General features: G+C 53.1%; 1 protein-coding gene across 1 annotated transcript; it reads right to left on the reverse strand.

Moving 5' to 3' along the window:
* Positions 1–102: 102 nt before the first annotated feature.
* On the reverse strand, positions 103–27,865 carry CHRDL2 (chordin like 2). The gene is made up of 11 exons (XM_052812969.1): positions 27,670–27,865; positions 19,521–19,633; positions 18,976–19,069; positions 18,033–18,175; positions 14,481–14,574; positions 13,291–13,346; positions 11,767–11,935; positions 10,653–10,847; positions 7,703–7,885; positions 2,963–3,055; positions 103–1,128 (listed from the first exon to the last, which is right to left on the reverse strand). The coding sequence occupies exons 1-11, from the start codon at positions 27,749–27,751 to the stop codon at positions 1,049–1,051; spliced, it is 1,302 nt and encodes a 433-aa protein (XP_052668929.1). The 5' UTR covers positions 27,752–27,865; the 3' UTR covers positions 103–1,048.
* Positions 27,866–27,916: the final 51 nt, after the last annotated feature.

Consider the following 27,916-nt stretch of genomic DNA (forward strand, 5'->3'; position numbering starts at 1 on the left):
ATCAGAACCCACCAGGACGGGGGTCCCAACAGAGCCCCCCGAGTCGGAACACAGACCCTATGGGGAAAGGAGAGCTGGCACAGAATCGAGAAGAGAGACGGCTGAATCAAGAAGACGCTTTAATCAGATTTATCGGACAGATCTGGATCTCCAAATAAATAGATTTATCAAAACAGAATAAAATAAGAAACCAGGGATAAATACATGTACCAAAACAACCTGAAAATCCCCCAAAGCTATTTCCAGACAGGGGGAGGGTGATGCTGCTGCACACCCTCCTCCCCACGCTGCAGAAATGGTCCTGTTCGCCCTTTGGGAGATGCCCCTCCTGTGAATACAGCCCAGTAGATATTATGTAGGATATATATAAATATATAGCATAATAACATGCTTAGTAGCGACCTTAGTGCAGTGTTCTGGGTCTCAGACCCTGTCAGCAGGTGGGTCCTCCCAAAAACTACATCTTCAAGTGACCTGCAAAGAAAGGAAAAGAATCCTCCCAGCTGAAACAGAGGAGAAAAGTCCCAAGATTTTTCAACAAATGCCCTTTGGAGGGTATTCAGCCAAAGAAACCCTTTGCAGATCACAGGGGCTCCAAGAAAAGAAATAAGGATGATTTTTCTCTCCTTGCAGGTCATCTTTATGCCAGCGGTTAGTAAAAAGCATGGTCACATTCTGCTTTACTGCTAGCTCCTGATGCTCTTCAGAAATGCCGGGGTGTCAGGGATGTATCCCACCTCTTCACATCACACCAGGTCTCACATCTCCGCCGTCTTTCCCTCCTCCCTCTGCACACCCGACATCTTCGGTAGCAGGAGACGACGGCCGGCCTCTTGCACTCTCCCCCTGGAGAGAGGCACCTCCACAGCTGTGGCTTCAACGCGGTTCAATTTGGTTCATTTGCTGGAGTTTCTGTACTTTACACTAGTGTATCCTTTATTGCTGTGCCAGTCTATTTAATAATGCAACTTTTTTTTCATATATATGTGTATGTGTGTATGTGTGTGTGTGTGTAGATAAATCAATAGCTAGGTTAAAGTTTTTTTCTTTACAAGTTCTTTGTTTCTTTCTCTGGGCTCTCTGTCATCCTCAGCTCTGATGTCTGGGCTCGGAAGATGTTCCAGTGACCTGGATGAGCAGAGACGGACACTCATTAGCAACAACCCTTGGAGCAGGAAAACACAATTTACCCCACGCATAGCACCCTCTGCACTGGAGGACCCACAAAGACCATGCTGGGAGAGAGGTCTACCCGCAACACTGGCCATGGCCAGAGCAGCTCATCAGTGGTCCCGTAATCCAGTCCTAGACTTTGCCATCTTGCAATTAAAATGGTATTTGAGGTCAAGAGGGGCCCTATATACCTCTTGCAATGCAATTAGCAGCACAATTGACAGCATTTCCAATGCTTTCCCTGGAAACCATTTGCACGCTCTTAAAAGAAAAGGAGCTCAGTCTGAAACAGGGATAAATCCCCCTCTCTGCCTCCTCAAAGGATGCTTTAACATGAGCGGTTAGGGCCATGTCCTCCCTGGCGTGTCTGGGATTCGTGCTGACTCCCTGCCTCTCAGGGGGAAGAAGCATTTTGCTTGTCCTCTGACTCTTCATCAGAAAGCCAAAATTCACGTTTCGCAGGCCATGGGCAGGTATGCTTCTCTCCTCCCTTCTGTCAGCCCCATTTCTTTGGGGTGGGTTAATCAAAACCCCCACATTTGTACCCATTTTTCTGCTGCTGCCCCAGCCTTGGCTCTTCATGCAGGGCTGTGCAACCACATACGGTAGGGGAAGCTCCTGCTGCAGAAGGAGAAGAAACCCCCCTAGAACCCCCCCCAGCCTCACCGGTGAGCTGCAGACTCCCTGCAAAGCCCATGCACTGGAGGGAACTGGGCAATACCCCAAAACTGGGCACAAAGCTCCCCAACCCCTCTCCTTGCCCCCCCCAACCACCATCATCCCCGTATGTGCAGGAGGCGGCTGGAGGTACATTCCCTCTAGGTGGTCACTTCCCCCATAATCCCAGCAAGGATTATGCAGCCCTAATGTCGTTATCCCCGGGGGGGGGCATATTTTCTGGCTGAATTAATCTCCTGTTGTGAAGAAATCACCGGCCAATGCTTTCCTAGAACTTGCGGCAACGGCAGAGGGATGGTTTCACAAGAGGGTTATTTGTCAGGGGAAACTGAGGCAAGAAGAAGGGGGCATGTGCCAGAGACCCCATCAGGGTGCGAATCCCAACTGGGGAGCAGGGACTCAAAAATCCCCCAGGGTTTGGTCAAGAGATGTTGTCTCGAACGGATTGGAGGTGAAAACAAATCTCCACCCTCCCTGGGGCACTGGGTGTGCTGGTATGCACTGGGCAGCAGAGCTGTTCCCGGCTGACCCGATGACCCGTGGGTGCTGGACAATACGGGAATGGCTCCGATCCGAACCTAACCCATTAAACTCTAACCCAGCCCAGGCGAAGAGGCAGCCAGCGGGAAATAGCACGGCAGTTTCACTCCGCACAGGCACTCTCGGCATGTGCACTGGCATTCCTGCTTTTTGTAACATTTACGCACATCCAAGAACATTAAGAATGATTTTTAAAAATATTTCAAGAGTTTATTTTTTTCAAATCCCTTGCATCATTTTTTTTTCCCCTGCAATGCCAGATGGATTAAATATAAAAATCAAACAGTTTTACGGGCTCTGGAGAGACAAAGCCTTTGGATTTCACAAGCGCGCATCCACTTTTAGAAAGCTGGCTGCCCTTTCTGATACCATAAAGTGAAAATGTGACTGCTAACCAGGAGTGTTGCATATGCGTGTGAAGACAGGTCAGCCCCAAGCTGGCTATGTTTGCACAAGCCTTCTCCCTGCGGTTGGCTCCCCACACCGTGCTGGGATTTATGCAGCAAAACACGGGGTTGTTTGGGACAGGGTCTGCCAGAGGAGCGGGGAAAAGGGTTTTTTCTCTCCCTACCTTCGTCCGTCCTGGTGATCAGCCTGAAGTTCTGCGCTTCTTGCTTGAATTCCTGTTTGCTGATCTTCTTGGTCTGTATCAGATGAAATATGCCTGCAGAGGGAAACACAGGGCATCAGACTCTGCGACGCTCAATTTAAGGCTCAGGCAGGTTCGGATGCACACCTCTGTCCCCTCCTGGGATGCAAAAGGGACACTGCCTGCGCGGGATGCCCCAGGGTTCTGGTTCAATGCAGGGCCTGCTGCCGAAGCCTGGTGGGAGTTTGGGAGTGAATCCAGGGCTGGCCAAGGACCAGGAGAAATCTCATTTGAAAACAGTAACTGCTCGCTAAATCAGAACACGGCAGGGACAACTCCACGAAGCAGGTGAAAGCAATAAGATTTTTGTTGCTCCAAAAAGCATCTCACATTGGAGGAGGTCTGATCTCCCCTAAAACTGTAATAGAAATAAAGGTGAGACCAACGGGATCTTGGGATCGCCGTCCTCTCTGCTGACTCTCAACCACCTATCTTCCCCGACCGCAGAGGCCCCTCCATCCTCAGATGTTTTCCTTTCCTGGAAGCAGCCGTGGACCAAAGTTTTCCATCTCTCTGCCCCCAGCCCTGACACTCCTCCAGGACAGAAAAAAACATGAATGACCTCAGCAAAGATCGGTATTTCTGCCTGTGCCAGCATCATCCCGTTAGCGGAGGTGCCTGACTCAGACGTTTGACCCAAGAAAACCAGAACCTGCATTTAGCAACGGAAGCGACCTTTCTGTGGGATTAGGGGTTAGAATATTCATGTTCGCCTGTGAAGCATGACAAACCAGGCAGGTATGCCTGGCATATCCTTCCCCACCTCTCAACCAGGCTCCCTGTGCATCCAGCCTCTCGCTGTCGGCAGATGTGAGAGGCAATGTGGTCCCCCTTATTTGGTTAAGAGATTTTCCCCAATTCCCAGCAGCAATTACACATAAAAAGAGTATGTAACGAATGGGAACCGGCTAGCAATCCATATAAATGAGATGTTATGGACTGTGGAAAATTAATACAGGAAGTCAAAGACATCCGGGGAAATATGTGGATATTTGGACTATTAATAAGTCCTTTAAGTGGGTCAGGAAAAGAAGCCCTACCAGTAACAAAAGAAGATACTGGATGGAGATAATAAAACTGTTAATGACGCAAGAAAGGCACAAGTGTTCAATAAATCCTTCTGGTCTATACTTAGAAAGGAGCAGGAGGGTGTGCTTATAGTCCCTGTGGCTGATGAAGCACTTTCCAGTACATTAGTAACCAAGAGGATATTTTAAACAAGAGCTACAAGAGATAAACATCTTTTAATCAACCGACCTAGATAATGTTCACCCAAGAGCCCTCAGAGAGCTGGCTGAGACCTTTGGCCCCCCGGATGGTCATTTCTGACAGATGCCAGGAGCTGGGAAGCAGCGGAGGAATGCAGACGATGCTCCAGCACGCACAAGGAGAGCACGAGGCAGCGCAGATAAGAATAGCCCACTGCGCCTGCCATCCGCCAAACAGGCATTACAGGATGGGGCTGGTAAAAGGTGACGCCATTTCCCGGCAAGCAGATCCTGTCCAACAGACAGGATCGTTCTTTGCAAAGTTTAGGATGAGATGGAGGGAGGTGGTGGGGCTGTTGGGCACCTATCACCTTCCTTGGTGCTTTTAAAGGGGCTTATAAGAAAGATGGGGACAGACTTTTTGGTAGGGCCTGTAGTGATAGGACAAGGGGTGATGGTTTTAAACTAAAAGAGGGGAGATTCAGACTAGAAATAAGGAAGAAATGTTTTACGCTGAGGGTGGTGAAACCCTGGCCCAGGTTGCCCAGAGAGGTGGTCGATGCCCCATCCCTGGACACATTCAAGGCCAGGTTGGACGGGGCTCTGAGCACCTTGATCTGGTTGAAGATGTCCCTGCCCATGGCAGGGAGGTTGGACGAGATGACCTTGAAAGTTCCCTTCCAACCCAAACCATTCTGTGATTCTATGCTTTAGGCACTGCCTCAGGACCAAAAACCAAGCAGAGTCCAGTAGAGCACGAGGAACGAATTAAGGACCAGCCCCATCTCCAAGGGAGCAAATCATCTTTCCTAATTTTGGAGAGACAAGGGAGAGACAGGCTCTTCCACAGTGCCACTCTACCCATCCTAAAATGGGAGGACAGGACACACCTTCACTGCTTCTCTCTGCCGACTTCGTGGGGAACCAATGTGACTCTTTACGTGTGGTACTTAATGCTGGGCTGGGGAGTGAAGTGAGACTAATTCAAGAAACTGGTCTCAGGACTTCCTAAATCATCTCCAAAACAAAGCCTCAGCAGGTGGATGGAGATGGGAGCATGGGTGTATGAGACCCATCCCAGCAGGACACAAACTTTGACCAGAGCCCTGTACCCCGTTTTGGTCTCTGGACTTCAAGAAAGGCATAGAGACAGTCCAGAGCAGAGCTACGGGAAGGACCAAAGGACCAGAAATTTCTAACATCAAGGAAAGACTGAAAAAAATCAAATGCTTAAACTGTGTAAGAGAGGACAGTGGCAGGGGCTGATGGCTTCTTCAGATGCATCAGAGGAAAGGAGTCTGCTCTTCACATCTGTGGTGGAAAGCATGAGAAGGCATGAGCTTGAGCTGCAGGGAGGCTGCACATTGGGAAAAGTCTTCCCTTAAGAAGGAGTTTGTGGCTCCAGAAGAGATTACATGGCCCATAGAGTCTCCATGGCAGGAGATCCAAGCACATGCCAGAAGAGCGTGAGGATGGCTGCTCTGGAACCCACAGGTCCCCTCCAGCCCAGGTGTGAGGGTACACCAGTGTGGTGAAACACTGGGGATCGCTGAAGGTCCCAGAGCTGCAGATTTTCAGGATAGAAAGGAGTTATTTTTGTTAATTTCTAATCAACAGCCTGGCAGGGTAAACATGGGAAAGAGGTCCGTGGGGGGACCATGCCTCCAGTACAGCCCAGGCCTCCAGCGAGGCAGGGTGAAGGGCAGGAGTTTGAAGGACAGACCCTTCAAGCCATGCTGATCCTGCCTGCTCCTTTGTTTTCCTCACTCCCCATGACAATTCCCGCTCTAAAACATCGGAAAGTCACTTTTCAAAACCCCTGAGGTGTTCAGACCCCTAAAAACATGGGGAAGCCTCCACCACAACTCATGTGGGGGCTGGTCATGCACCACCAGCAAGCTGGGTAAAGCTTTCGGCTGGGTCTTGGCACCGGTTTCTCCTCCCGACTCCTGCCTCGTGGAGGAAACTGTCCCGGCACAGAAATAGATGAGGCCACGTAGGTATCATAAGCCCATACAAAGGCAGATGGACAGGCTCCAGGCGCGACTTGCAGCCTCTTTTCTCCACACACGCTGCTCTGTTGGTAGAGTGATGGACCATGGAGAGGTGGAATCCATATGTGACTGAGCTCATGCTCTTTCCCAATAGTAACACTTCGCTCTGCCAAGCAAAAGAGCTGTGTTGGCCTCGGGGACAAGGGCCTCCCCTGTCCTTGGCTGGCAGGGCTCGGGAGCTCCGTGCAGACGCGAAGCTTTTGGCCTCAGAAGGTGGCAAGAAGGTTTGGGTGGCGACCTCTGCCAAGGAGCGAGGAGAGGAAATGGTGGGGCCCAGACAGTGCAGGCTCAGAGCTGTCCTCCAGCTACAAGGTGCCATTGTGAAGGAGGCTTTGCCGAGGCGGGGGGGAGGACGGGGAGAGGGGCACCATGGAGGATGGAGGGTGGCAGGGGGAGGGTGGAAACATGGTGGCAGCCAGGGCTCCATCTCTGGACTTGATTTCTCCGGCTACTATCCACGTGTGCCCACCCTCGGTGGCTGGGAAGAGCCAGCTCCAGGAGGGCTGAAGTCTCCTTAGGGAGTGAGGTGAGACACAAACATATCCAGAAGACTGGAATATCTGCCTACACGTGTCCAGAAGACACCCAGCTACAGGGGCTGAGAGTCACTGTATCAGCAGGTGGGGTGCGACCAACCTCAAGTGCTCAAGGCACAAGTTTTTGCAAGAGGTAGAGTATGTCCAATGGAGACTTGGGGTTGGGGCACTGCAATGCTTTCCTGGGCCCAAGAGAAACAACACAAATATCTACTGGACCAAGTGTCCCTAGTAGAGACATGCTCCTCTGGTCCATAAGAGTGTTGCACAGCTAAAGGTATGGGGAGAGAGCAAGACGCTGGTGTCATTTGACAGGGTATTTGAGATTCTTTGACCTCTGGAGGGCACACCAACAGGAGCATCCAAATCCACCCATCCAAAAAGTGAACTGGGGGCAATTCATTCCCCTCTGTGTGCACTTTTGCAGCAGCTCTGCAAGCTTTGTTCGCAGTGATGGATGGAGTGGGGGGGGAGAAGAGCAAAAGCAAAAATATGGAGTGACCAGAACAAAGTTTTGGTTTGTATTCCATGTGCATTTGGCATAGAAAAAGATAGGTTTGGAGGAGCAGCCCCATGGCCCTTGCCTTGTTTGCCCACGTGCTGTGCCTCTGGATGGTGTTGCAGCTTGTGGTGGGGTACACTGAGGCCAAAAGTGGTTTCCAGCCCCTGGTCTGCACGCAACTGCAGCAAAAGATTGTGAAAGGGGGGAGTTAGAAAAGCCAACCTGCTGTCAGCAGGTTTCGACTCATTACACAAGGTCTGGAGCACCACTAGAAAAGCCTGAAAAACTGAACAAAGCTTGGAAAGCACCAGTTTTCCACACACACCTCCTCCATTGCTGGCTGGTTTCATTACGGTACTCACCTTTAATCAGCTTCCAGTTGTAGATTTCCACCTCTTCCGCAGGCTCCTTCTCAATCGCGATGGTCCTGAGGATCTCCTTGGAGGTCTCCGAGCTCGGCGGCACAAACATGTACACTAGGACGCGGTTGGGGTTCTTGCCACACCGGGTGGTGACTATTTCATCGGTGGGTTTGACCCTGGTTTCTGGGCAAAAACAAGGACAGAGTTCATTAAATAGGGGCAGGAAGGAGCTTGGAGGAGCCATCTCAGCACCCAGGTCAAGGGAAAGGCATCCTGTTGGGTTTGATGTGGCACAGCTGCATCTCTGAATGGGACCTTGTCTCCCAGGGTCCGATTCCCAGCGCCGAGATCAGCAGCAAAGGGAGATATTGATAAAGGATCTGTGGACCTGCTCATCCCCATATTTTCCATTCCCCTTGATTTTGGCAGCATCTATACCAGCGGGGATGGGGAAAGGGGATTTTCTCCACCTGGATCCCCCGTACCCGCTGCAGGGACCTTGCTGCCATCATCACTGCAAAGCCCAGGCTGGATTCTGAGCTTCTCATCTCGCTCCCATTGCCATCCCGGAGGAGCAATGTCAGCGAAGCGAAAGGATGAGCCCGCAGCACGGGAGCCAGCGCTGTGGCTGGGCTGCCTGGGCAGTGCGCCCGGCTCAGCCCCGCGGGTGGGCTCAGTCCCAGCCCAAGACCCCCCCAGCATGGGGTGCAACGGCGGGGAGACCCACACCAGGAGCACCGGGGGGGACCCTACGTGACTTTTTCAACATCCTTGGTAAAGGAGAGCTGCTAATTTTTTAATTTCTTTTAATGTATCTGGAGTAATTAAGAATCCCCCATGGTTTTGGAAGGAGATTTATTGCCTTTGGTTGTGGTCCTTGGAACGCAGAGGAGCCCAGCTCTGCTGAATTTAGCCTTGTTCTCCCAGTCATTTTGGATGCTGAAGCTTTTTACACTACTCGAAAGAAAGTTTGGCTATAAATAGACGCGTGGGGTTTATTTTAGTAGGACAGTTATTTTAGGCCTGATTCTGCTCTCCCTTGTGCTTTCTGGGGCGGTCCTGAGCTACTCTTCTCAGGGAGGGGATGGAAATTCCAATTTAAAGGGATGCAAAGCAGGGCTTTTTCAGCAACGGGAAGACAAGTGTTCAGGTCTGCAGGCTCAGTGTGACACAAAGGGGACGACCACAGCCCACCACCCTCATCACGGGGTCTGGGTGCAAGAAAACCTCCGTCCCAGACCATTAAACTTCACCCACTCCAGGGCTGCTCTTTGCATCGATCGAGGAAGCCCCACCTTCACGACAGGGAAGGAACCACACGTCCTCGCAGGTACAACAGGTATTTAGCAACCTTGGAGCTTCACGCTGGAGCCACTCCATGGCCAACAGCATTGGGGAGGAGGAGCAGGGACCCAGGGGTCCTGGCCACCAGCTCTGCCCCCAGCAGCCGCGACGGTCTCCCCATCTGACCAGTGCATCGCAGCAATTCCCCTTCGATCAGGATCCCTTTTGCAAATAGAAATCACTCAGCATTTCTCTCCAAGCTACTGGGTACAAAGAAGGAAAGAGGAGGACAGTCATGGAAACTGCCTGGAAAAAGACGATGGGCGAAACCTCTGTGCAGTGAAGCAAAGGACAAGCGTGTAACTTGGCTGAGCAATGTGTATGTGTGTGTGATTGCTATCTATGAGTACTGGAAAGCAAGAAGAAAAACATTTTGGCTGGGTCAGAGTGTTTAACTGGAAATAAATGAAGGCTGAACAGCAGACAAGAGATCCCAGCAGAGAAAGTTGTAGACTTTAAATCAGAAAGACCCACTATAATGGGAATGCAAGACTGAAATGGCTCTGCTCAGTCATCACATCCCATTCCCACCAGGCACCACGTCATAAATCCTGCTCATAAACATATCAGAAACCTTATTAAAACAAGCTGAGCTTCTGCCCTTCGCTCCCTGGGGAGGCCATCCCAGAACCTCCCTGCTCAGAGGCTGGAAAACCTTTAAAATCCCAGCTGAAATTATTTTGCAGCCTGTTTGCCCCCATTCTTAAATGTGACAACGTCCCTTGCTTGTTCTTCCTGGTGAGACCCCTCCACAAAACCACCTTGAAGATGCACATCTGAGGAGATCACCCAGAAACTGCTGCATCTGCAGTTAGGCTCAGAGACACTCAGGTATCTTTAGTCTCTCTAGGAAAGCAGTGGGTGGTCCATCATCTAAACATCTACTGCTGAATGATAGTACAGAGAGGTATAACCTAGAAAACATTCTCCACTGGGAACAGAAGAGCTCATGCCCTGCCACATCTTTGCCAGGTCTGTGGTTTAAGGTAAACAGCTTTCTAAAGACCAAGAAGCAGCTGAGAGATCCAAAACCCATTGAACATGAAAAAAAAAGGTCCTCTCCACCATGTCCCAGTCCCAGCACCAGCCCAGTCCTACCTGGCCCACCCCAATACTTGTGTGCCTAAGCCTCCCCTTCCAGAGATGGGGACCTCAACTCAAATTCAAACAAACCATGAGTGCCACAGATAACCCCGCACCCGGAAAGTGTCCTCCTAATTTCAAACCTACATTTCAGCTGTCACAATTCAACCCTATGATTTCTTGTCCCAGCTGGAGGTCTGGAGAACAGACCATGCCCTCTCCCCAGAAAGCATCTTCTATCTGTCTGAAGACTCTTAGCATGGCCCTTCTTGGGCATCTTTCTCCAACCCACCCAACAGATGCAACCTTTGGGGATGGTGCGGCTTCCTCACCTTGGGTCAGTCCTGCTGCCCTCCAAGACAGGCCAACTCTTACCTCAGTGCTTACCCTGCTGAACTCACCTGGTGTGAATTCAAGTCACCAGCGATGTGAACCCCTACACATCTGTCTGCCTGGGGCTTTAAATCAAGGCTAAAGGAAGGAACTGGAAGGCAGCTGCAGGAGCAGGTGGGATCCTACCTACCTGGACATATTTTACAGCATTTCCCATCTACTTTCTCTGGATAGTCACACGGATACTCCTTGGGGCACGTGATCTTCTGGCAGTCCTGGACACCATCCCTGCAAGTGCAGAGGATGCAGGGCAGGAGGCCGTAGAGCCGGAATACAGGGTGCCACACTTCCCCGTGGGAGTAGGTCTTCCCGTTGTAAACACAAGCTGGAGGAGAGAGAGAAAAGAGTTGCTGGTGGAAATAAATCCTCCTCCTCTTTCTACACCCAAGGTTTGGTGGAGCTCAGGACATCTCACCACCTCGGAAAAGGGTGGCCCTGCTGTCTTGAGGAGCATGGTCCTCTGGCAGCACTTCTGGCAGCAGCAGACACTGGGATCTTGCGGACACTGGGATCTTGCAGCCATCCCACCCGGGAGGTGCCATGGGGCAGGGGGACCAGGCTCCAGGAGATGGAGGCTGCTGGGGTCAACCACCCTGGTGGGGGCAAGTGGTAAGTGTGGGCAGGACCTCACCTGCCTCCAAGCCTCTGCAAGCCCAGGGGCTCTCCAAGGCTGTCACAGGCGTGAAGCACAGTGAAGAGTGCCACCTGCTGACTCCTCCATGAAAATTTTTGGAGGTCCCAAAATTTCCTCCAGGGCTTCATCTCCAAGGTCTGGAAAGAGCCCTTCTGGAGACACAGTGGTGGGAGAGCCCACAAGAGCAGAAGGGACCTGTCTTTTCCCCTTTGGCTCCATGGGATTGCCTCCTCATCTCACTTTCCTACTCTCTCCTCCAGAAGGAGGACCACAGCAGTGGAACAGACCCAGCACGTGGTGGGTAGGTGCAAGGAGGAACATCCTGTACCTCTGCGGCACTGTCCTGGAAGGACCACCTGGAGTCCCAGATCTCCAAAACACCCCAAGGACCAGTCTCCTTCCAACCCTTTTTGGAAAGTGATAGGTTCGTGCAGCCATGGGGCTGTGGGCCACCAGAGCTGAGATAGCTGGGTGAGGCTGGCTGTGGAGGAGTGGGAGGTGGGACTTGGTGGTGGAAAACTGCTGCTGAAACTGATTCCCTGGAGAATTCGAAGTCCTGGAGAAGTCACCTTAGGCCACCTACAGACTGCCTGGCTCTTCCATCCCTTACCTTTCTTGTGCTTCTCTTTCAAGACGATCTTCACAGTCGTGCCACCTCCTCCCTTGGGTTTGAAGCTCCTGGGAATGAACTCCAGGGAAGAACTGAGAACAGTGGACATGGTGGCTCCGGGTGGCTTCCTGCCCATTGCTTCCCCCAAGCACTGGTCTTGCGAGTGCCTCTGTGAGCAGTCAGAGAAAAGAAGGAGACTCAGACCCAGGCAGTTGGGTTGTTCTCACTCCAAAGCATGCTGGAAAAAGCCATGCAGTGTCCTGCACACCTTCCATCAGGAGTGGAAGGTCCAGAGGACACAGGGATGAGCAATGACCCAGGAGCCATCTCGGTGCCTGCCACCACCTAAGGGACCCTGAGCAGTTTGTGCCAATGCCCCACCTTGATGTCCGCCCTATGCTGCAAGCAGGTTACCCTCATTGGGGCAGCACCCTTCTCGTCCCACGCTCAACCCAATGCCCTCAGGTGAGGTCCTACATCACTAACACAGGCAGGCAAATGGGCTGGTCTTTTCTAGATGCGTGCCGGGAAACTGAGGACCAGCATCCGTGCAACCCAACCAGGATCAGAGAGGTAAGGACAGGCTGTATCCTGCCCTCTCACCTGGCTGGCAGCAGGAGGGTTGGTGTGGGACGGCCAGCCAGCAGGACTGAAATCCCTGGAAGAGCCTGGGCTTCCAAGAGCAAACCGCCGGACAAGACATGCAGCACAAAGGGTCCCCTTGTGTCTATTTTGGAGGTTTTATAGGTGGTGGAGGTGTGATGCTGGCGTTTCATCCAGCAGTATGGAAAAGGGCAGGGCCAGGAGCTGTAAGTGACCTAATCCCACAGACCTGGCATGGGCTGCCCAGCTCTGAAATGTCACTGTGAATCAACCCTCAGCAGTCAAGGAGTCACTTTTTCCTTGCTGGGGCTGCCGATAAAAACAGCCTGGGGAAAGCATGCTGGTGGGCAGCTCCAGCACTGGCTGCTCTGTGGGAGCTACGGCTGGGAGGCAGGACACCTTTGAGCCCAGGGTGGAGAGGAGACACCATCTCCTGAAGCAAAAGCCCCCAAAGAGAGATTTGGACCATCTGACCCTATGGATAAAGGTCACATCTGGCTGCCGGTCACCTCTGAGTCTCCTCTGTCCATGTTCCTCAGCTGTTTTAACCTACTGGCCAACCTCAGCCAGGTTGGCCAACAAGGAGGAGAAGTGCCCAAGATTTCCAGTTCCCACATGTCTTTTGCTCTTCCAGAGACATCAGAGATGCATCAGAGGAAGAGGACAGGAGTATTTCCCTGGTGGTCTGAGGTCTCAGCCTATGCTGATAGCCCTCACCTAAAGTCAACTCCCAGACACAATTCATCTGCAAACCAGGTGTCTGTCGTTCTGCTATCCAAGGAACTGACTGCCTTCCTAGAGCTGCTGTGGGTCATTGCTTTGTAGAAGACTATGGCCAAGGGCAAATGGCTTTCTTTGAGCTCTTTAATGGGGCTGTGCTAGAAGTAATAATCTAAGTTTTAAAATGCAAACATCACGTACAACACCTCTGTTTAACTGCAGGGGTTCCTCTTCTGTGGACTTCTCATATGAGCCATCTGCAAGGAAAAAATATTGTCCTGTAAAATGCTGCAGGGCTGAATGAGGATCTGCTCTCTGGGGACCAGCTGACTAAAAGCAGCTCTCTTCAGGGTGCTGGCCCACCTGCGAGGTCTGGAGAGAGAAGAGCTTCGAATATGCAATTCACATCACCCAAAGCCAATTGGGGCCATACCCCAAAACCCCTTTTATCCCCACTGACTATTAACAAGACCTCATCTCCAAGAAAGACATGGCTTTGCAGACTTCTGAAGTTAGGTGGCATGAAAACAGCCCAGAGGTAGAGTATGAGATGATTGAGATGATCTGGCATTAAAAACAAATCCAAAGACATTTTTCACCCAGTCAGTGACATGCCCCACCTGCACCAAAGAAAACTAGGAGAGAGGAACACAAATTGCAGAAGGGGAGAGTTTGGAGGAGGCACCTGGAGAAGGTCATTATGTGACCATGACAAGGAGACCACCATGGCTTTCCAGCTTCATAAATATTTCTCATATTAAAGAGTCATTTTATGCTGTGACTTCATTGTCAGCAAGGTGTGAACCTGCCCATTCGCTCTTGAGTCTGTCTCATCTGGAGACATGGAGCTTGAGTCTCTCCTCACCCTCCCAGGTGTGAGTCAGGGGAAACAGCAGCAAATTCAAGAGTTTCTCCCCCACGGAGAGTTGTAGGAGTGAAACTCAGCCACGCTGTACTGGAGTGGAAGCGGGGGGGTTGTCCCTGACTGTCCTGGAAACTTCCCTGGAACAACAGCAGCATGCACCATCTTTACATGGTCCATACAACCATCTCCATCCTGGTGGGTGAGTGGTCTGGAGGACTTTACCCTCCATGCAGGTCACATCTCTTGCATGATGCACCAGTGGCAGGGCAAAAAGCTCAGCTCTGGCCAGCATATGGGCTGCAGGGAGGCAGGACACAGCTAGGTGTGGGAGGGAAAGCATGCAAGTAAAAAGCTGAGCCCTCATCTTTTGTTTCCTGGTGCAACCAAGACATAGCAAGTGGCCTGATTTACAGCACAGGCTTCCAAAATCCTGCTAAAGTGGCCTGAAACGGCTCCTGCCAGCTGGTGGCAACCAGCTGGGGTCTCCCACCCCTCACTAAGGAGCAGCTCCTGGGCCCCTCATTACCTTTGCAGACCTGGCAGCAGGAATCCGGCACGGTTAGGGGAGAGGAGCACAACAGCTCTGGACAGGTCACCAAGCCGCAGTAAATCTGGCCTTCCTAGGAGGGCAGGAGGAAAAAAAAAGCATTGTCAGCATTATAAAGATCTGGACAGGGCTGTATGTCCCCCGTGTTGGGGTGCCAGCACTTCAAGTTGCAGATCTAGCATAAATCAAAAGACCCCCCCCAACAGTCCATCCTCAGATATCACCAATCATCTAGCAACTGATGAAAGCTGAAAATCTGGTCCTGCCACGCTCTTCACCCTGCAGGGTATAGGACGGTGAGTGGTGTCCTCCCCTGGCATGGCTGGTCCACTGATTGCCAGTCCACATGCTCATGAGTGGAGTGGTCTTCCCCAAAAAGGGGGAGGCAGTGCCTTCCTCTCAGGCATCGTTCGTGCTACTGGATCTGAAACAGCCACAACACACCTGCATAACACCCACCAGTTCGAAGTGGCACAAGAACCTTTTCTCTGACATGTCCCAGGACAAGGACCTGGAGGAGAGAGGTGGAAAGGGGAAGCGTGATGCTGAACCCAGACCCAGGTCCACGGCACAGCTCTGCCTTCCCTCTGTCTTGGGTTATTCATTAACACCAGCGCCAAGCCCACAAAGACATTGGGTCAAGAGCTGTGGATGGACGTTCAGATGTAGACCTTCTTCCACTGACTTGGTGGTTAGTTTGGAAAACATCATTGCTGTAGTGATTCAAGCTGAAAACCACGGGCCAAGGCCAGCTTTGACTTCAGTGCATCCCAGTCAATGGATTTGCACCTGTTTGCTGCAGGGCTAAGGATGTTCAGCAGCCAGACCTCAACAGCAAGGTCCTCTTCTCCAGGCAGCAATTTTCTCTGGGGTATCCCCAAGCTCTCAGTCAACTGAAACCAAGAGGTTAGCCAAGGTTATCCTTAGAAAACCAAACCACCGCAGCTTCTTCCACCATCAAGAAGCCAAGCCGCTGTGCAGGGGACATGAAGAGGAGAAAAGTTTGGTAAATGAGAGGAGCTGGTGGAGGTTGCTGCAAACCAAACCCTGCTCTCTGCTTCAGGGACCTCCATGGGGTTCAGACCTGCAGGGAGCAGGGTTTGGCCATCCAGCCTCTTCCTTCTTTCTCCTTCTGACCGGCAGCTTATGGCAAAGACCTGCCTCGGGCGGGAAAGAGCAAATGTCATAAAAAGCAGGACTTATCCCGGAGGCTCTGGTCTCAGGGCAGTTTTCAAAGAGGTTTAGACCAGCTGTTCACGCAGCTGTTCTAGCAGCTGACAACATCAGACACAGCCCGGCGAGACCCCGCCACTGCAAGGCTCCACAGCCATCCTTTTATTTTCCCTTTTGTATCCAAGGCATTATCCTGCCGAATAAACAGAGCCTGAGCGAAAGCCAGTGCCTCCGAAAGGAACACAGAGCTCCACAGGCTCCTGGGGATGGTGGCAGATGGGGTGGGAAAGCAGGGCCAGGTGGGCACATACAGTCAGATTTGAGGGCTCCTTCCTGGCGTTTGTCCCCAGCCTGGTGGCCTGGCATCCACTTGGGGTCCATAAGAGAGGAACCAGCCTCAAAAGCTGTATAATTTCTACATCTAAGCTATTCCTCTTGCCACCTAGCTCCAAGCCACCTAGCTCCGAGGCTTGCACAAGCACCAAAGGCTCAGAGCAGCTATCCTGGTATCATGGATACTTTATTATCAAGCATCAGCTGATGGTAACCACCATGTGTGTGCTCTTGGCAGGAGAGAGGGAGGTGGTTTGGGCTCTCTCACCCCTTTTTCTTTCCAGGCCAAGCTTAGTCCAATTATTTGCTGCAAGCAAAGCACAGACCAGTGGAGCCTGGTCCCATCCAAGGGCTCTGTACGATGGGCGGTGAAAGCCACGTCTGCAACCCTCTTCTTTTTTATGGCAGAGGCTGCAGCTGGTATGAGCAGTTCCCCACAGCGTCCAAGTCCAGCACTGGAACTTTAAATCCCCCTTCCTCGCTCCCTCTCAAGGAGGAGGAGCTGCTCCATTTATCTCCCAACACTCAGCTCCTGGCACGCACGGCCCACTCCATGCACCTTCCCCATTGCTGCTGGCCAGGCTGCCTCACGCATCCCCAGCAGGGTCAGGACTCGGTTTTTGATGGTTTTTCACAGAATCTCAGCCTGTGGGAGGGGGCTGGGTGGAGTGGAGCCAAGCCCTGTCTCAGGGCATTGCTGGAAGCTCACGGAGAAAGAACATCCCTCCAGTGCTGGCAATCCATCACAGGGATGCACGTTGAGGACCACAGAGCATCCTGGCCACTGTCACAGCCCTCAGGTGGGGCAATCAGGACCATCAAGGAAGATGGGCATGCAATGGTCCTGGAAAGGTCATTGCAACGCTGCATAAAAGGCAGATGCTTCCTGCAAATGTTTTTTGTAGGCAGCCTGGAAAGCACATGCACAGCCCTTCTCCAGGGCACACCTCTGCACACAACGGCCCAGAGGGCTGGTGAACACACTGCAGGAGTTTCCAGACGAGACCAGCTCCTGGTGCTCAAGCATGTCTCAGCCTTGGGTTCAGCTTCCGTTTAAATCCAAGCAAGGGGGATGAAGATGGCTAGATGCCTGCCCATTGGCATCTCTGACTGGTAGGCTCCACTGCCCCGTCTCTCTGCTGTCATCTCCTGGCTGCATCAGGGGGTGAGCTCCAGCCATGCAGGGCAGGAGCTGGCTGCTGGAGGCACCGTGAGACCCAGGCACCCAGCAGCAGTTGGGAGCCACCAAATCCTTTCTGGAGCTCAGCTCAATCTCCCCAGCTCAACACCAGGCTCGACATCCCAAGAACTTCTGAAGCCCAAGAGCTGGCACCTCGCATCTGTGTTGCCTTGCAGGCACACAGCTCCTCCAGGTTCCCCTGGCTGCAAACCCCATCTGCTTTGCAGCAAGCACAAATGCAGAAAAGCTCCCGGTTGTCCTCGCTGCCGGCCATCTGCCATACGATGCCTCAGTGGGGCAGACGGGATAGCTGGATGCTGCGGGAACAGCCCCAGAGCACTGGTCCTCGCAGCAGGCAAATGCACCCACCGGTGTGCTAAATGGGGACAGGGCTGTCCCCCTGCCCACCCCAAGGAGCCCCAGGTGTGTCCACCCAGAACTGCCCTGTGGGCTCTCCAGTGAATAACCCACCCTTGGAGCAGCTTGTTCGTGCTGTTCCTATTGGGGAGGAGATGCAGGTGGGTGCTTTGTGCTCTGACCCCAGGGCCCAGCGGACATTTGCAGCACACCCTACTCGGGGTCAAGGCCAGAAAGCGCATTTGGGCAGAGGGAGAAGCACTCAGCTCTGCGGCGGTCCTTAGTCGCTGGGCAGGGAGGACCCAGCACCATTTCAGCAGAAGTTCAGTCTCCTGCACTGATAACCTGATCCTGACGATAAACCATCCCACCATGGGCTGGTACCCCCCAATGGTCCTCAGGAGGTTTTTGATCTGGTGGGACACTGTTGGGGTGCAGGAGCAGACCCCCAGCCCTCCCCACCTCCCATGAGCTCGCAGGTAGCTTACGGAGCAGCTGCACTGCACACACTGGTTCGGCTGGCGGCTGGGAAAGAGCTCGCTGGTGGTGAACATCTCGCCTTGCTGGTAAGTCGTCCCATTGTACTGGCAGGACTTGACGGGTGCCCGGAGGCCAGAAGGGGAATGTGGCTCTGGAAAAAAAGATGAGAAAGCAGCAGGGTGAGAGCCAGCCCCTACCCGGCTCCCATGTAGTGTGGGCGCTCACGATATTCCCCATCAGTCTGACCCGAAAAGATAAGGAGCTCTTTACACACCACAGTTACCATGAAAAAGTGGCCAGGGCATTGCATGACCCATGGGGATTTATGTACCCAAAAGCTTTTGGAGAATGGGGCTTCCCTGACCATGCTGAATTCATAATAGAGGTAAAACCTGGAAGTATGACCTCCTGGGGTCTTGTCCCACGCCATGCCAGAGTGGTGGCAAAGCTAGTCAAAAACCACATGCGATTTGGGAAATTAGAAAAAAAAAATTAGAAAAAAATGTTTAGCCCTTTTGATCTGACTCCAACTGATGTTGGAGGTCATCACATTCAGGGGAAGGGAAAAATCAAGAATTTTGTTAAAAATCTTCAAATTTTTTTTCCTGTATCCAACACATTTTGCTGGCAAATGATCTGAATAAAGTGCCGGCTTCTGGTTTGTCACTGAACTGTGAACTGACATTTTGTCCCTACAAGGCTCTTGGGATGGGGTGGAGTTGGAGAAAGTGGTCTGGTAGAGAGCCCTTTTCCATCAAAATGACATTTTTTGGGTGGGAAAAAGCAACGCGAGCAGCCTGAGCTGCCGTTGCTGCCGTGACTCTGTGAACAGGGCCAGACCCAGCATCGCTGCACTGCCCCAGGCGTGAGCATTCAAGTGACTGCAGTTGAGGTACGCCCTGCAGGACCACGGCCACCTTGTCACCCCCTCCCCACGAGACGTCCACCCACCGAGACACCGCGGGCAGCACTGCTGGGGGTCTGTGACGGGGCTGGCACACTGCAGAGCCGGGCACTGGATCCGGTAGCACCTGATGTTGGCGTTCTGGGGAGAGACAGAGAGAAAGACGGTTCGTTCAGCTACACGTTCACCCCCTGCAAGAGGAGGAAGATGTTGGATGATGGCCACATTATCACGACAGATTGTGCTGGTGTAGCTCGCCCAGCCAAGGATATCTCCATCCCCGGCTGAAACCCAGCCAGCTCATGGTCTCATCTCTCATCATCAAAGACCACCCATGGTCCCACAGCAGCCCTGACCCACCTCCACCCACAGCCCACCAATGCTACCGAGACAGCTCCCTCACAAGGTCAACCCAACACCCTCAGGGGGATGGGGGCCTTTTTCAAAAGGAAAGCGATTAATCCAGCATTCCTACGGGACTGGAAAGGGCTTCTCTGGTCAAATTAGACACCAGAACCAATCTGCTTAAAAGCTGCCAAAGCGATGCCCCAACGCAGCAGCCACCTCCCGTGGCACCTCACAGGAGACGTGCCTCAGCGCAGCTGCAGCGGATGCAGTACATCAGCCCCTGCGGCTCCAGGTAGGGGTGCCAGCTCTCGCCCGGGCTGTACTTCTTGCCATTGAAGTCGCAGAACATATCTGGCCCTGAAAGTCAACCAGGAGAAGCTATGTCAGAGAAGGGGATGGTCCTTGGGAGAGCTGTCCTTCCTCCGTGATGAGAAGAGCAAGGACAGCTCTGTGCCTTCATGCTCTTTCCCATGAGCGGCACCCCATCCACCAAACCCCAGATGGAATACATTCCCCAAAAGCCTTTTTTTTGGCTATGATTTGTTTTTTTAGGCTGGAACCCATCTGACCCAAACAGCAACTCCTCTGAGTAAGCTGGAATCCCTTTGCAAGCAAGGAACAGAATGGATGTTTTTGAGGCAAAAATTAGAGTTGTCACTCTAAAATAGGTCAGTAGAAGTGCTCACTGGAAGATGGACAGGTGATTTCGGGGCAATGCTATGGGACTGAATTTCCCCCAGGGAGACTGGAAGGGCTGGGAGCGGTGGGGGAGATAGATAGGAGAACCTGAATTTAGGAGACTCTTACCCAAAACAAGAAGAAAAAAAGACATTTTGGGGTAGAAACACATTCTGAAGGAAAATCTTTTGCTCCCCCTAAGAGCTTCAGCTCATTCTCTCAAGGATCCCTGGACAAGCGCGGCCAGCCCAGCATCACGCCTAAGGAGCAGGACTGTGCTGGCTTGCCCCATCCCACCAGGCTCAGGACCTTGGCTTTACCGGGCTTGACATGGCACTGGTCTGGCTGGAGTGGGTTGAACCACACTTTTCAATTATGGGGCTGTCCATGGGGACAGCAAGTTCACCTCATTCACTTTTTGCCCCGAAAAGCATAAAACCATGTATTTTCCTCTTCCTCCTTGATCCTATCATCGTGAAAAGAGCCAGTTTCTAGGTGTGCTCCTGAACTGGAGGTGTCTGTCCCAGAAATGATCCAGCCCTGCCTACAGTGGCATGGATTTAACCTTGCCGTGGCACAGGGAGAGGGATGAGATGGTGCCCAGCACAACTGGTGAAGGAGATCCCCTTCGGAGATCTCCCATCTCCCTGGATTTTAGCAAGTTCCTATCAACCCCCTCCATCTCCAAGTCCTTGGTTACACACCAACCCTTTGGCAGGATGAGCCCAGCCTGCAGCAGGACCTGTGGGACAAACCGTGGCCATAATCACCACCAAAAACCACAGGGCTTTGGCCAGAAAGCCCAATTCAGTCATCCTTAATGTTCACATCAAAAAGCATCGCCTGGTCCTGCAGGACTGAGCTGTGATCCTGGTTGGACCTGCAGGAACCTGGACCCCATAACTCCCACTGCAGCCCGGCAGCTGCTCCTGCTCTCCCATGGCATGTCCCCAAGCCCCAACCAGGCACAGGGATGCACCAGGGCTTAAGCTCTTTCATGAATAAGTACACACCTGCCCACATGTGTTATTAGTGGTTTCAGTGCTTAAAGCCCCACTAAAAACTGAAGGTGATTTAAAAGGTTATGTCATCGAGGGGTTTTGAGGTAGTTTGGGCGATTACGTTGCTCAAAGGCAGTGGAGACATTTACACTCCCTGAAGCATTTATGGGTCTTTTAAAACCTTGCAGTGCCCTGGGGATGCGGAGAGAGGGGAGAGAGCTGTTTTCCAAGGCATGGTGCCCACCTCCCACCACCCGCCACATGAAGTTGGGCAAGCTAGCGGGTGCTGACCCCACTACGCTGCTGGAAGGACTCCTCGATGAATAGCAGAGGGTCCCCAAAACGAGCTCAGTGGCGTTCACCACCTCAATGATGCTAAAAGCCATCCCATGCTCCGCTCTGTCACCTGGGGCAAAGCAGTAGTTTAGAGAGCCTGGCCGGCGTTGTCCCACCTTGCCGAAGATGGAGATGCCACCTGCATAATGTGTTTCTCCCACCAACCAGGCAAAACTCATACAAATTCGCTGTGGTGGGCTGCCATCCCTCCTCCAGCTCCTGACCATCCTCAGGATGAACCCCAGTGATGCTCTACCACGGCCAGACCCTGTGGCCATCAGGAAGGGCAGCCCTATGGGTCTGTCGTGATCCTTATGGGTCCCTTCCAACTCAAGCCCTATGGGTCTGCCAGCAGCCCTGAGCTCCTCGTTGAGCTGATGGCTTCAAGCACATGATTCTCCAAGTTGTACCTTCAAAGGAGGTGGCTACCAGCTGTCCAGACCACCTGGCCCAAGCACAGCAGCGTGCGGCCAGCGTTGCATCTGCAGAGGTGGAGATTTCCAATAACTTTGGGGTGGATGCTATCAGAGGGACAGGCAGAGGCATCTTCCTTCCTTTTCCCTACTCAGGTCTTTACATCATCCCTATAGCTTGCTCCAAACCTCTTGACAAGTCAGCAAAGCCATATTCCGGGCCATGCAAGACATGAGCTTACAGCAAACCACGCAAGAATAGGGAGCATGTGGCTGGAAACTGCAGAAACCCAGAAGAGAGTGAAAAAAAAATCCACAAAACTAAAAAAAAAAAATAATAATCATCATTTTGCAAAAGGGTGAGAAAATGACTTCATTTTTCCCTGCTTGCAGCATCTTCATGAATTACGCTGAGGGTGAAGAAATCAAGTTGCCTTCATGTGACGCGGCCCTGCTCAGCTTGCAGGCTCCCATGCCAGTTGGCTGCTTCGTTCAAACATTTAATCACAAGTGGAGCCCTGGTTTGGGTCCAGCCCTCGAAAGCAGCCTGATTCATGTCTGCAAAGGGCCTGCTGGTAAAATTAAAGCCGACTGGCAGCGCTGGGCAGCAGCAGACACTTGTCCGCATCTCAGTAGCACTATGCCGCGTATTTGGCAAGAGGCGCCGGCTTATTTGGTTAAAAGCAAGCTGGGGATGGATGGAAGGACGAGGCTTAAAAACTGGAGGCTCTGGATCATTTTTTCCCATGCCAGGCTAATAATTTCATTTTCAGAGGTCAAACTTTGGATATCTTCCCAATTCACTTGGAGTGAAAAGCCATTTGTGGCAGTAAATTGCTCCCGTGCCGTTCAGTCTCCTTATTTATTGCGTCTTCGGCAACAGCATGCTCACAAAAGTCACGTTGTTTTACTTCTCATTTTCCAGAGAGGGCTCCTGAGCTGTGGAGCATTTTCAAGGCTGCAGTACCAAAAACCCAGATGAAGCCATCACCTTGTTTTCACTCCCGAGGACCATGCCATCCCTGGACAGGAGAAGACAGCAGGCCAGCCTGGTCCATGCCACCTTGGAGACACAACCAGAGGTTGCCAATTGCAAGCCAGAGGCTCCACGCTTGGAGGTGGCCCTATGGGACCTGGAAGCAGGAGCAGAGGTGGAAAGAGGCAAGTTCCCCATTGCAAACAGCTCCAAGGACAGGTCCCATCTAACCAGTTTCTTCTCAAATACAAGAAGTCCCCGAAACAAGACCCTCCTCTTCCAAGTACCATTATGGGTTGTATGAACCAGAAAAAACTGAAAGCCATGGAAATGATTCCTCTGCCGCCCAGCAGCAAGTCCTGTGGCCTCATGCCCAGAGGAAGGGTGGGAGATGCTGCAGAGAGCAGCTCCTCCACGTGGGAGCTGCTCTGCCTTGCCCACCCCAAGGGGCTCTGCTGGGGACATCATGGAGGAGGAAGGTTTCTTCCTGCCTCCCCCTCCAACAGCCATTTTCTGCCACGGCTCCAGTGTTTTCTTGGGTGAGGACCACCTGGTTACATCCAAATCATTGAATACCCCAGGCCAGGGTCTGGGGCCAGTGGCCTGGCCCTGCTCATGTCCATACCCACCTGCTGGAACCGCCTTGGCCCAGCTGTCCCCAGGCATTTGGCAAAGCCCAATTTGGCACCAGCCAACACCATGTTGGGGAGTGCACCTGCAGCAAGAGCCTGGACACCCCTGGTCAATGCTTGAGGCTGTGCCCAGGCCCTGGTTTACTTTGATTATCATTAATTGTCATTAATTATCATTAATTGCATCCTGGACAGCAAGGAGGGTATGTAATATGAGATGGAAAGTACGATGGGGGGGGAAGGCAAGAGGCTCTTACCAAGAAAAGGGTGATCTCCAGCCACAGCAGGGACAAGAAGAAGCAATCAGCTTGGGAAAAAGCCTGGAAGATTTAGGATAAGTATTGCGGGAAGCTTTCCAGCTACCAGGAGATTGAAACCCCAAGAGACTGTCGCGGAGGCTCTGAGACACTCTATGAATCCGCTGGAGCAGCATCTTCACAAGATCGTCTAGAGACACCAATCCAGGGCAACAAACAGAATGGCGTGGAGAAACCCATCCTGCACTGTGTTCAGTGACTGCTGATGTCTCTCTCACGCCACCAGAATGGCCCCAACGCCTCTTTAGGATGTATCTCAACAGCTTCATACATCAGCCACCAATGAGATGCCATCCCACGTCTTCATGACCTGCTCTAGATCCAGTGAGAGACGACAAAATGAGGGGAGACGAGCAAGACCCCACAGACTCCTTGTTGAACCATCAAACTGGCCGATGTTGGTCAGACCACCCCCAACATCTCTTGGCCTTGGACACAGACAAGTCCCCTTGGGCCAGCATGTCCATGAGATGTGTACCTTGAAGCTCTCCCACCCGCTAGCACAGCCCATTTGAGCTAGTTCCTTGCATCCCTCCACATTTGCAGCAGACAAGGATGTCCCCATGGGTTTCCCAACGTGGTGTGACTCGTCCCACTGCCTGGGCACTTTGACCATGGCTGAACCAGGGGCCAAAACAGGTCAGATGGTCTCCTGCACCGATCCCGAGCATGGCAGCAGGAATCAAGGTGAGCTATTAAACTCGCACGCGTGATGGCTACTGAAAGACCATGTTCTGGTGCCAATTCCTCCTTTGGCTCAGGCTGAGCCGTGCTCACTGCACCTCCCTCTGGATACAGGGACTGATGCTCAACAAAGTCAAGCCACATACACACGTGCAAGACCCTGCCCCTACATCCCCCACTCCCACATCAGGGTTTCCCAGACCCAAGGGTCATTATGGGTTATGGTTGGTTTTAAGCTGGTTTTACATCACTGCTCCATCAGCCCGGGCAACGGCTGCCATTCGCACACCCATTACCCAGCCAGGTGTCCGCACGTAGGGAATCACCACGCATCAGTCCTGACTTACATTGGAGCTCCTCCATGCTACAGGACACTGAGGAGTCCCCAGAGGCGAGTCCCTGCTGCAGGTAAAACCTTGACTCGTGGCTACAGAGGGGCTAATGCACCCGCGAGACCCCAAAGCTTGGAAAGCCCTGTGCCTCAGTTTCCCTAGCAGGGACTTTCACTCCAGGTACCAAACTGGCTCCAACAAGGATGCTACCAAAACATCCCGCCGGTCTCGCCCCACTTCTCTCTCATTTTGTCTCATGGCACAGGGGTTTCTCCCACCTCTGTGTCCCTGGGCAATCCCCCCACAGCTCTCTCCCAAGCAGGGCACATCTGAACCAGGCTCCCAGCCCCAACAGCTTTTTCGGAGGTCACGCACCTGCCAGCCAGCACTGCGCCTGGCGTGCGGGGGTGTGTTTATGCAAACCAGTTTGCAAGTTTTAAGAGCGGCCATAAATAAAGTGTAAAAAGCACTGTCTGGTACAGAAAGTCCAGGCACTCCTATGACAGCCCTGTATTTATGAAGGGCTTAAAATGCAACTTAGCTGAGAAGGGCTGGTTAAAACACACCGGGCCCTTGACATATAGCATCCTAACGACTCCGCTCACATCCAGAGCGCTTCCCATGTGCTCGCCTCACTCAGTCCTGGGCTGGGAATTTCTTCTCAGGACTTTGGGAGCCTGGAAAACTCTGCAGCTCTGCAAATGCAGTCTCATGAAGCATCCCTGAGCTCCCCAGGGTGGAGAAGCCAAGTCCTACACTCGGAGCATCCCCGTGGGCTCTGCGAGCAGCAGACAGGGCCCCGTTTCCCCCCGTTCCTTCCCAAGGGGATGCACGGTTGTCTAAAGCGGGCCATGCAGCCCTCTCCTCTCCCTTACCATGGCTACCGGTAGGATTTATTTTTCATCCTGGTCCTTTCCATCTTGGACTGCTCAGTCCCTCATCACAATGGATCTGAACTTGTAGGACAGATGGATCCCATGAACCCCTTTTTCTCCAGGAACCACGTTGAAAAGAAATGAAACGGCAACTTCCAAGCTCCTGGGGAAAAACCACTGTCCCGCGCTCTCCAGAGATACTGGTGTTTAAATGCCTCCAGCCAAAACATCATTGCGTTCAACTATTGCCGCTGAATTACTCATAGCGGATGGACTGCAGCACATTCGGCCCAGTAACCTGTGCCTCTGATATTGTTTCAGCTGAGAGTGTAAATCCCCTAAAATAGCCTGTTTCTGTGGGCAAATTCTTCTTTTCTGACTTGCCTTCGAGCCCGAGTGTTTCTGCTTCTCACCTATTTTTAGCCACGACACTGTAGGTCTCTTGGCTGATGAGCCTGCTCATAACTAATTTATTCCTGTCTTCATTCTCCCTGAGCGCTTGGCCACAAGAAAAATGTGAGGCAGTGAGCTGCAGAGGTGGATGGTGGAGAAAAGTCCACGATTTGATGAGGACCTTGTCACCAAGACCCCCCCTGCCCTTTACCACAGGGGACCTGGAGCCCCAGCCAAGCCCCCCACACTGCAGGATGCACCCGGCAGCACAGTCAAAGCGATGCGGAGCTGGCGGGCGATCCTGGACCTCCCTGTTCCAACCCTGTCCCTGTCCCACAGTCCCCAGCCCTTCAACACCGTTATAAATCCTGCAAATGGACCCTAGTGCTTCCTCCCAAAGCCGACAAACCCCTACTGCCCCTATTCATCATGGTTTATGCCCAATTTAGGGGCTCTGCTACCATCAGCAGGCACCTCCGAAGAGCAAGCACCTCACCTAGCATCTGTTTCACCTTCTGGAGATGTCTCCATCCTCCTCCTAACCCGGGTACGACAGTTAATGCAGCCCTGGCAGAGGCAGGGAGTCAGACCCACATCCCTCGCACAAGAAACGGATGCTGTGGTCTGAGCTCAGCGGCTTTCGATGAGCGCAGGGGAGGGCAAGTAGCCAAACTCACCTGGATTTTGCTCTCCAAGGCTCTGCACAGCCCCATCCATCCGCCTGCCTTTCCCCCCCAGCACACCCCACCGCTGGGACAAGCAATCCAGTGCTCACATTTTGGGTCGGCGCTCCGGGAGGACGATTATTTGCCGAGTGCCTAATGCACTGCTGGCAGTGGACAAGTCGTAAATCACCCTAATGCAGCCACCGACAGACTCTGCTGGGATTTCGGGACACTAAAGGGGAGAATAAATGTGGGGACATGACGGGTCCTGCTCTGGTTTGCTCGGTGCTCAGGTGGCTTTGTGATATTGTAGGGGTGCCCAGCACCCGCTGGTGGGGTCCCAGTGCTTTGCCCAAGCCAAACCCACCTCCCAGCCCCGATTAATACCTCCAGCACCCTTCAAGCTGCTAAACAGCCCTGGCCAAGTCCTTCAAGCCTTTTTGTAACAAGCAAGTGCTGAGCCTCCCTTCCCTTCCCCATCCCAAATCTTATCGGCCAGCTGGGAGCAGGAGCAAGGAGAGAACAAGGGATGGACATGGAGATGGACCCCGGAGGGACATGGGGAAAAGCCCCAAACTGCCCATGTCCCCATCCACCCTCGGAAGGGAGATGCACCCAGGTGGGGTGGGATCCGTGCAAGGGAAGGGCTGTAATTCACCCCCCCCGCCCTGCACGATTTCTAGCCCACGGAAGGGGGGGTCCCAAACCTTCAGCACGTCCCTGCCAGCCCACGAAACCCCACAGCCCCCTCACCAGCACGCAGCAGCGTGCTCGGCGCTGTACATCCCCGCAAAACAGCCGGGGACAGCAGCAGGTGGAGGGGGACACGGCCACGTCCCCAGGAGCGCAGGATTGCCGTGGTAGGATGGGGGACCTGGCTTGCTGCACGGCTTGGAACATCCTGGCCACGGAGGAGACCGGCACCTGCCATGGCGAGGAGCCTCCCCGTGTCCCTAGCCATGCCGGCAAACCCCCCCCCACCTCCGCCCCCCCGCAAATTTTTGGGGACCCCGGCGATGGGGAAACTGAGGCACGGAGGGAGCCAGCGCAGCCGGGAGGGGAGCAAGGGGGGGGGGGGGGACGGGACTTACGAGCCCGGGCTCGGCTCTCGGAGGCGAAGAGGAGCAGCAGGCACCGGAGGAGGAAGGCGAGGGGACCCGCCCCGGGAAGCATCGCAGCCCGGCGATCGGCGTCCGGGGGGCTTCGGTCCCGGTGCCCGGGGGTGCCGCTGCCCGATGTCCCGGCGCTGGTCCCGGTGCGGTGGCCGGTGATGTCTCGGTCCCGGTGCCGGGGCGGGGGGGGGGGGGGGGGGGGTGTCTTCACTCCCGCTGCCGGTGC

The sequence above is a fragment of the Harpia harpyja genome, chromosome 17 (assembly GCF_026419915.1).
Source record: "Harpia harpyja isolate bHarHar1 chromosome 17, bHarHar1 primary haplotype, whole genome shotgun sequence".
NCBI classification, from domain to species: domain Eukaryota; kingdom Metazoa; phylum Chordata; class Aves; order Accipitriformes; family Accipitridae; genus Harpia; species Harpia harpyja.

Coding starts and splice junctions, on each gene's coding strand:
- CHRDL2 (XM_052812969.1), bottom strand. CDS start 27,751: ATGCTTCCCGGGGCGGGTCCCCTCGCCTTCCTCCTCCGGTGCCTGCTG. Junction 14,575..18,032: donor GTGTGCAGTGCAGCTGCTCC/GTAAGCTACCTG, acceptor CTGCCCTCCTAG/GAAGGCCAGATTTACTGCGG. Junction 7,886..10,652: donor ATGCTGTAAAATATGTCCAG/GTAGGTAGGATC, acceptor GTTTTTGCCCAG/AAACCAGGGTCAAACCCACC.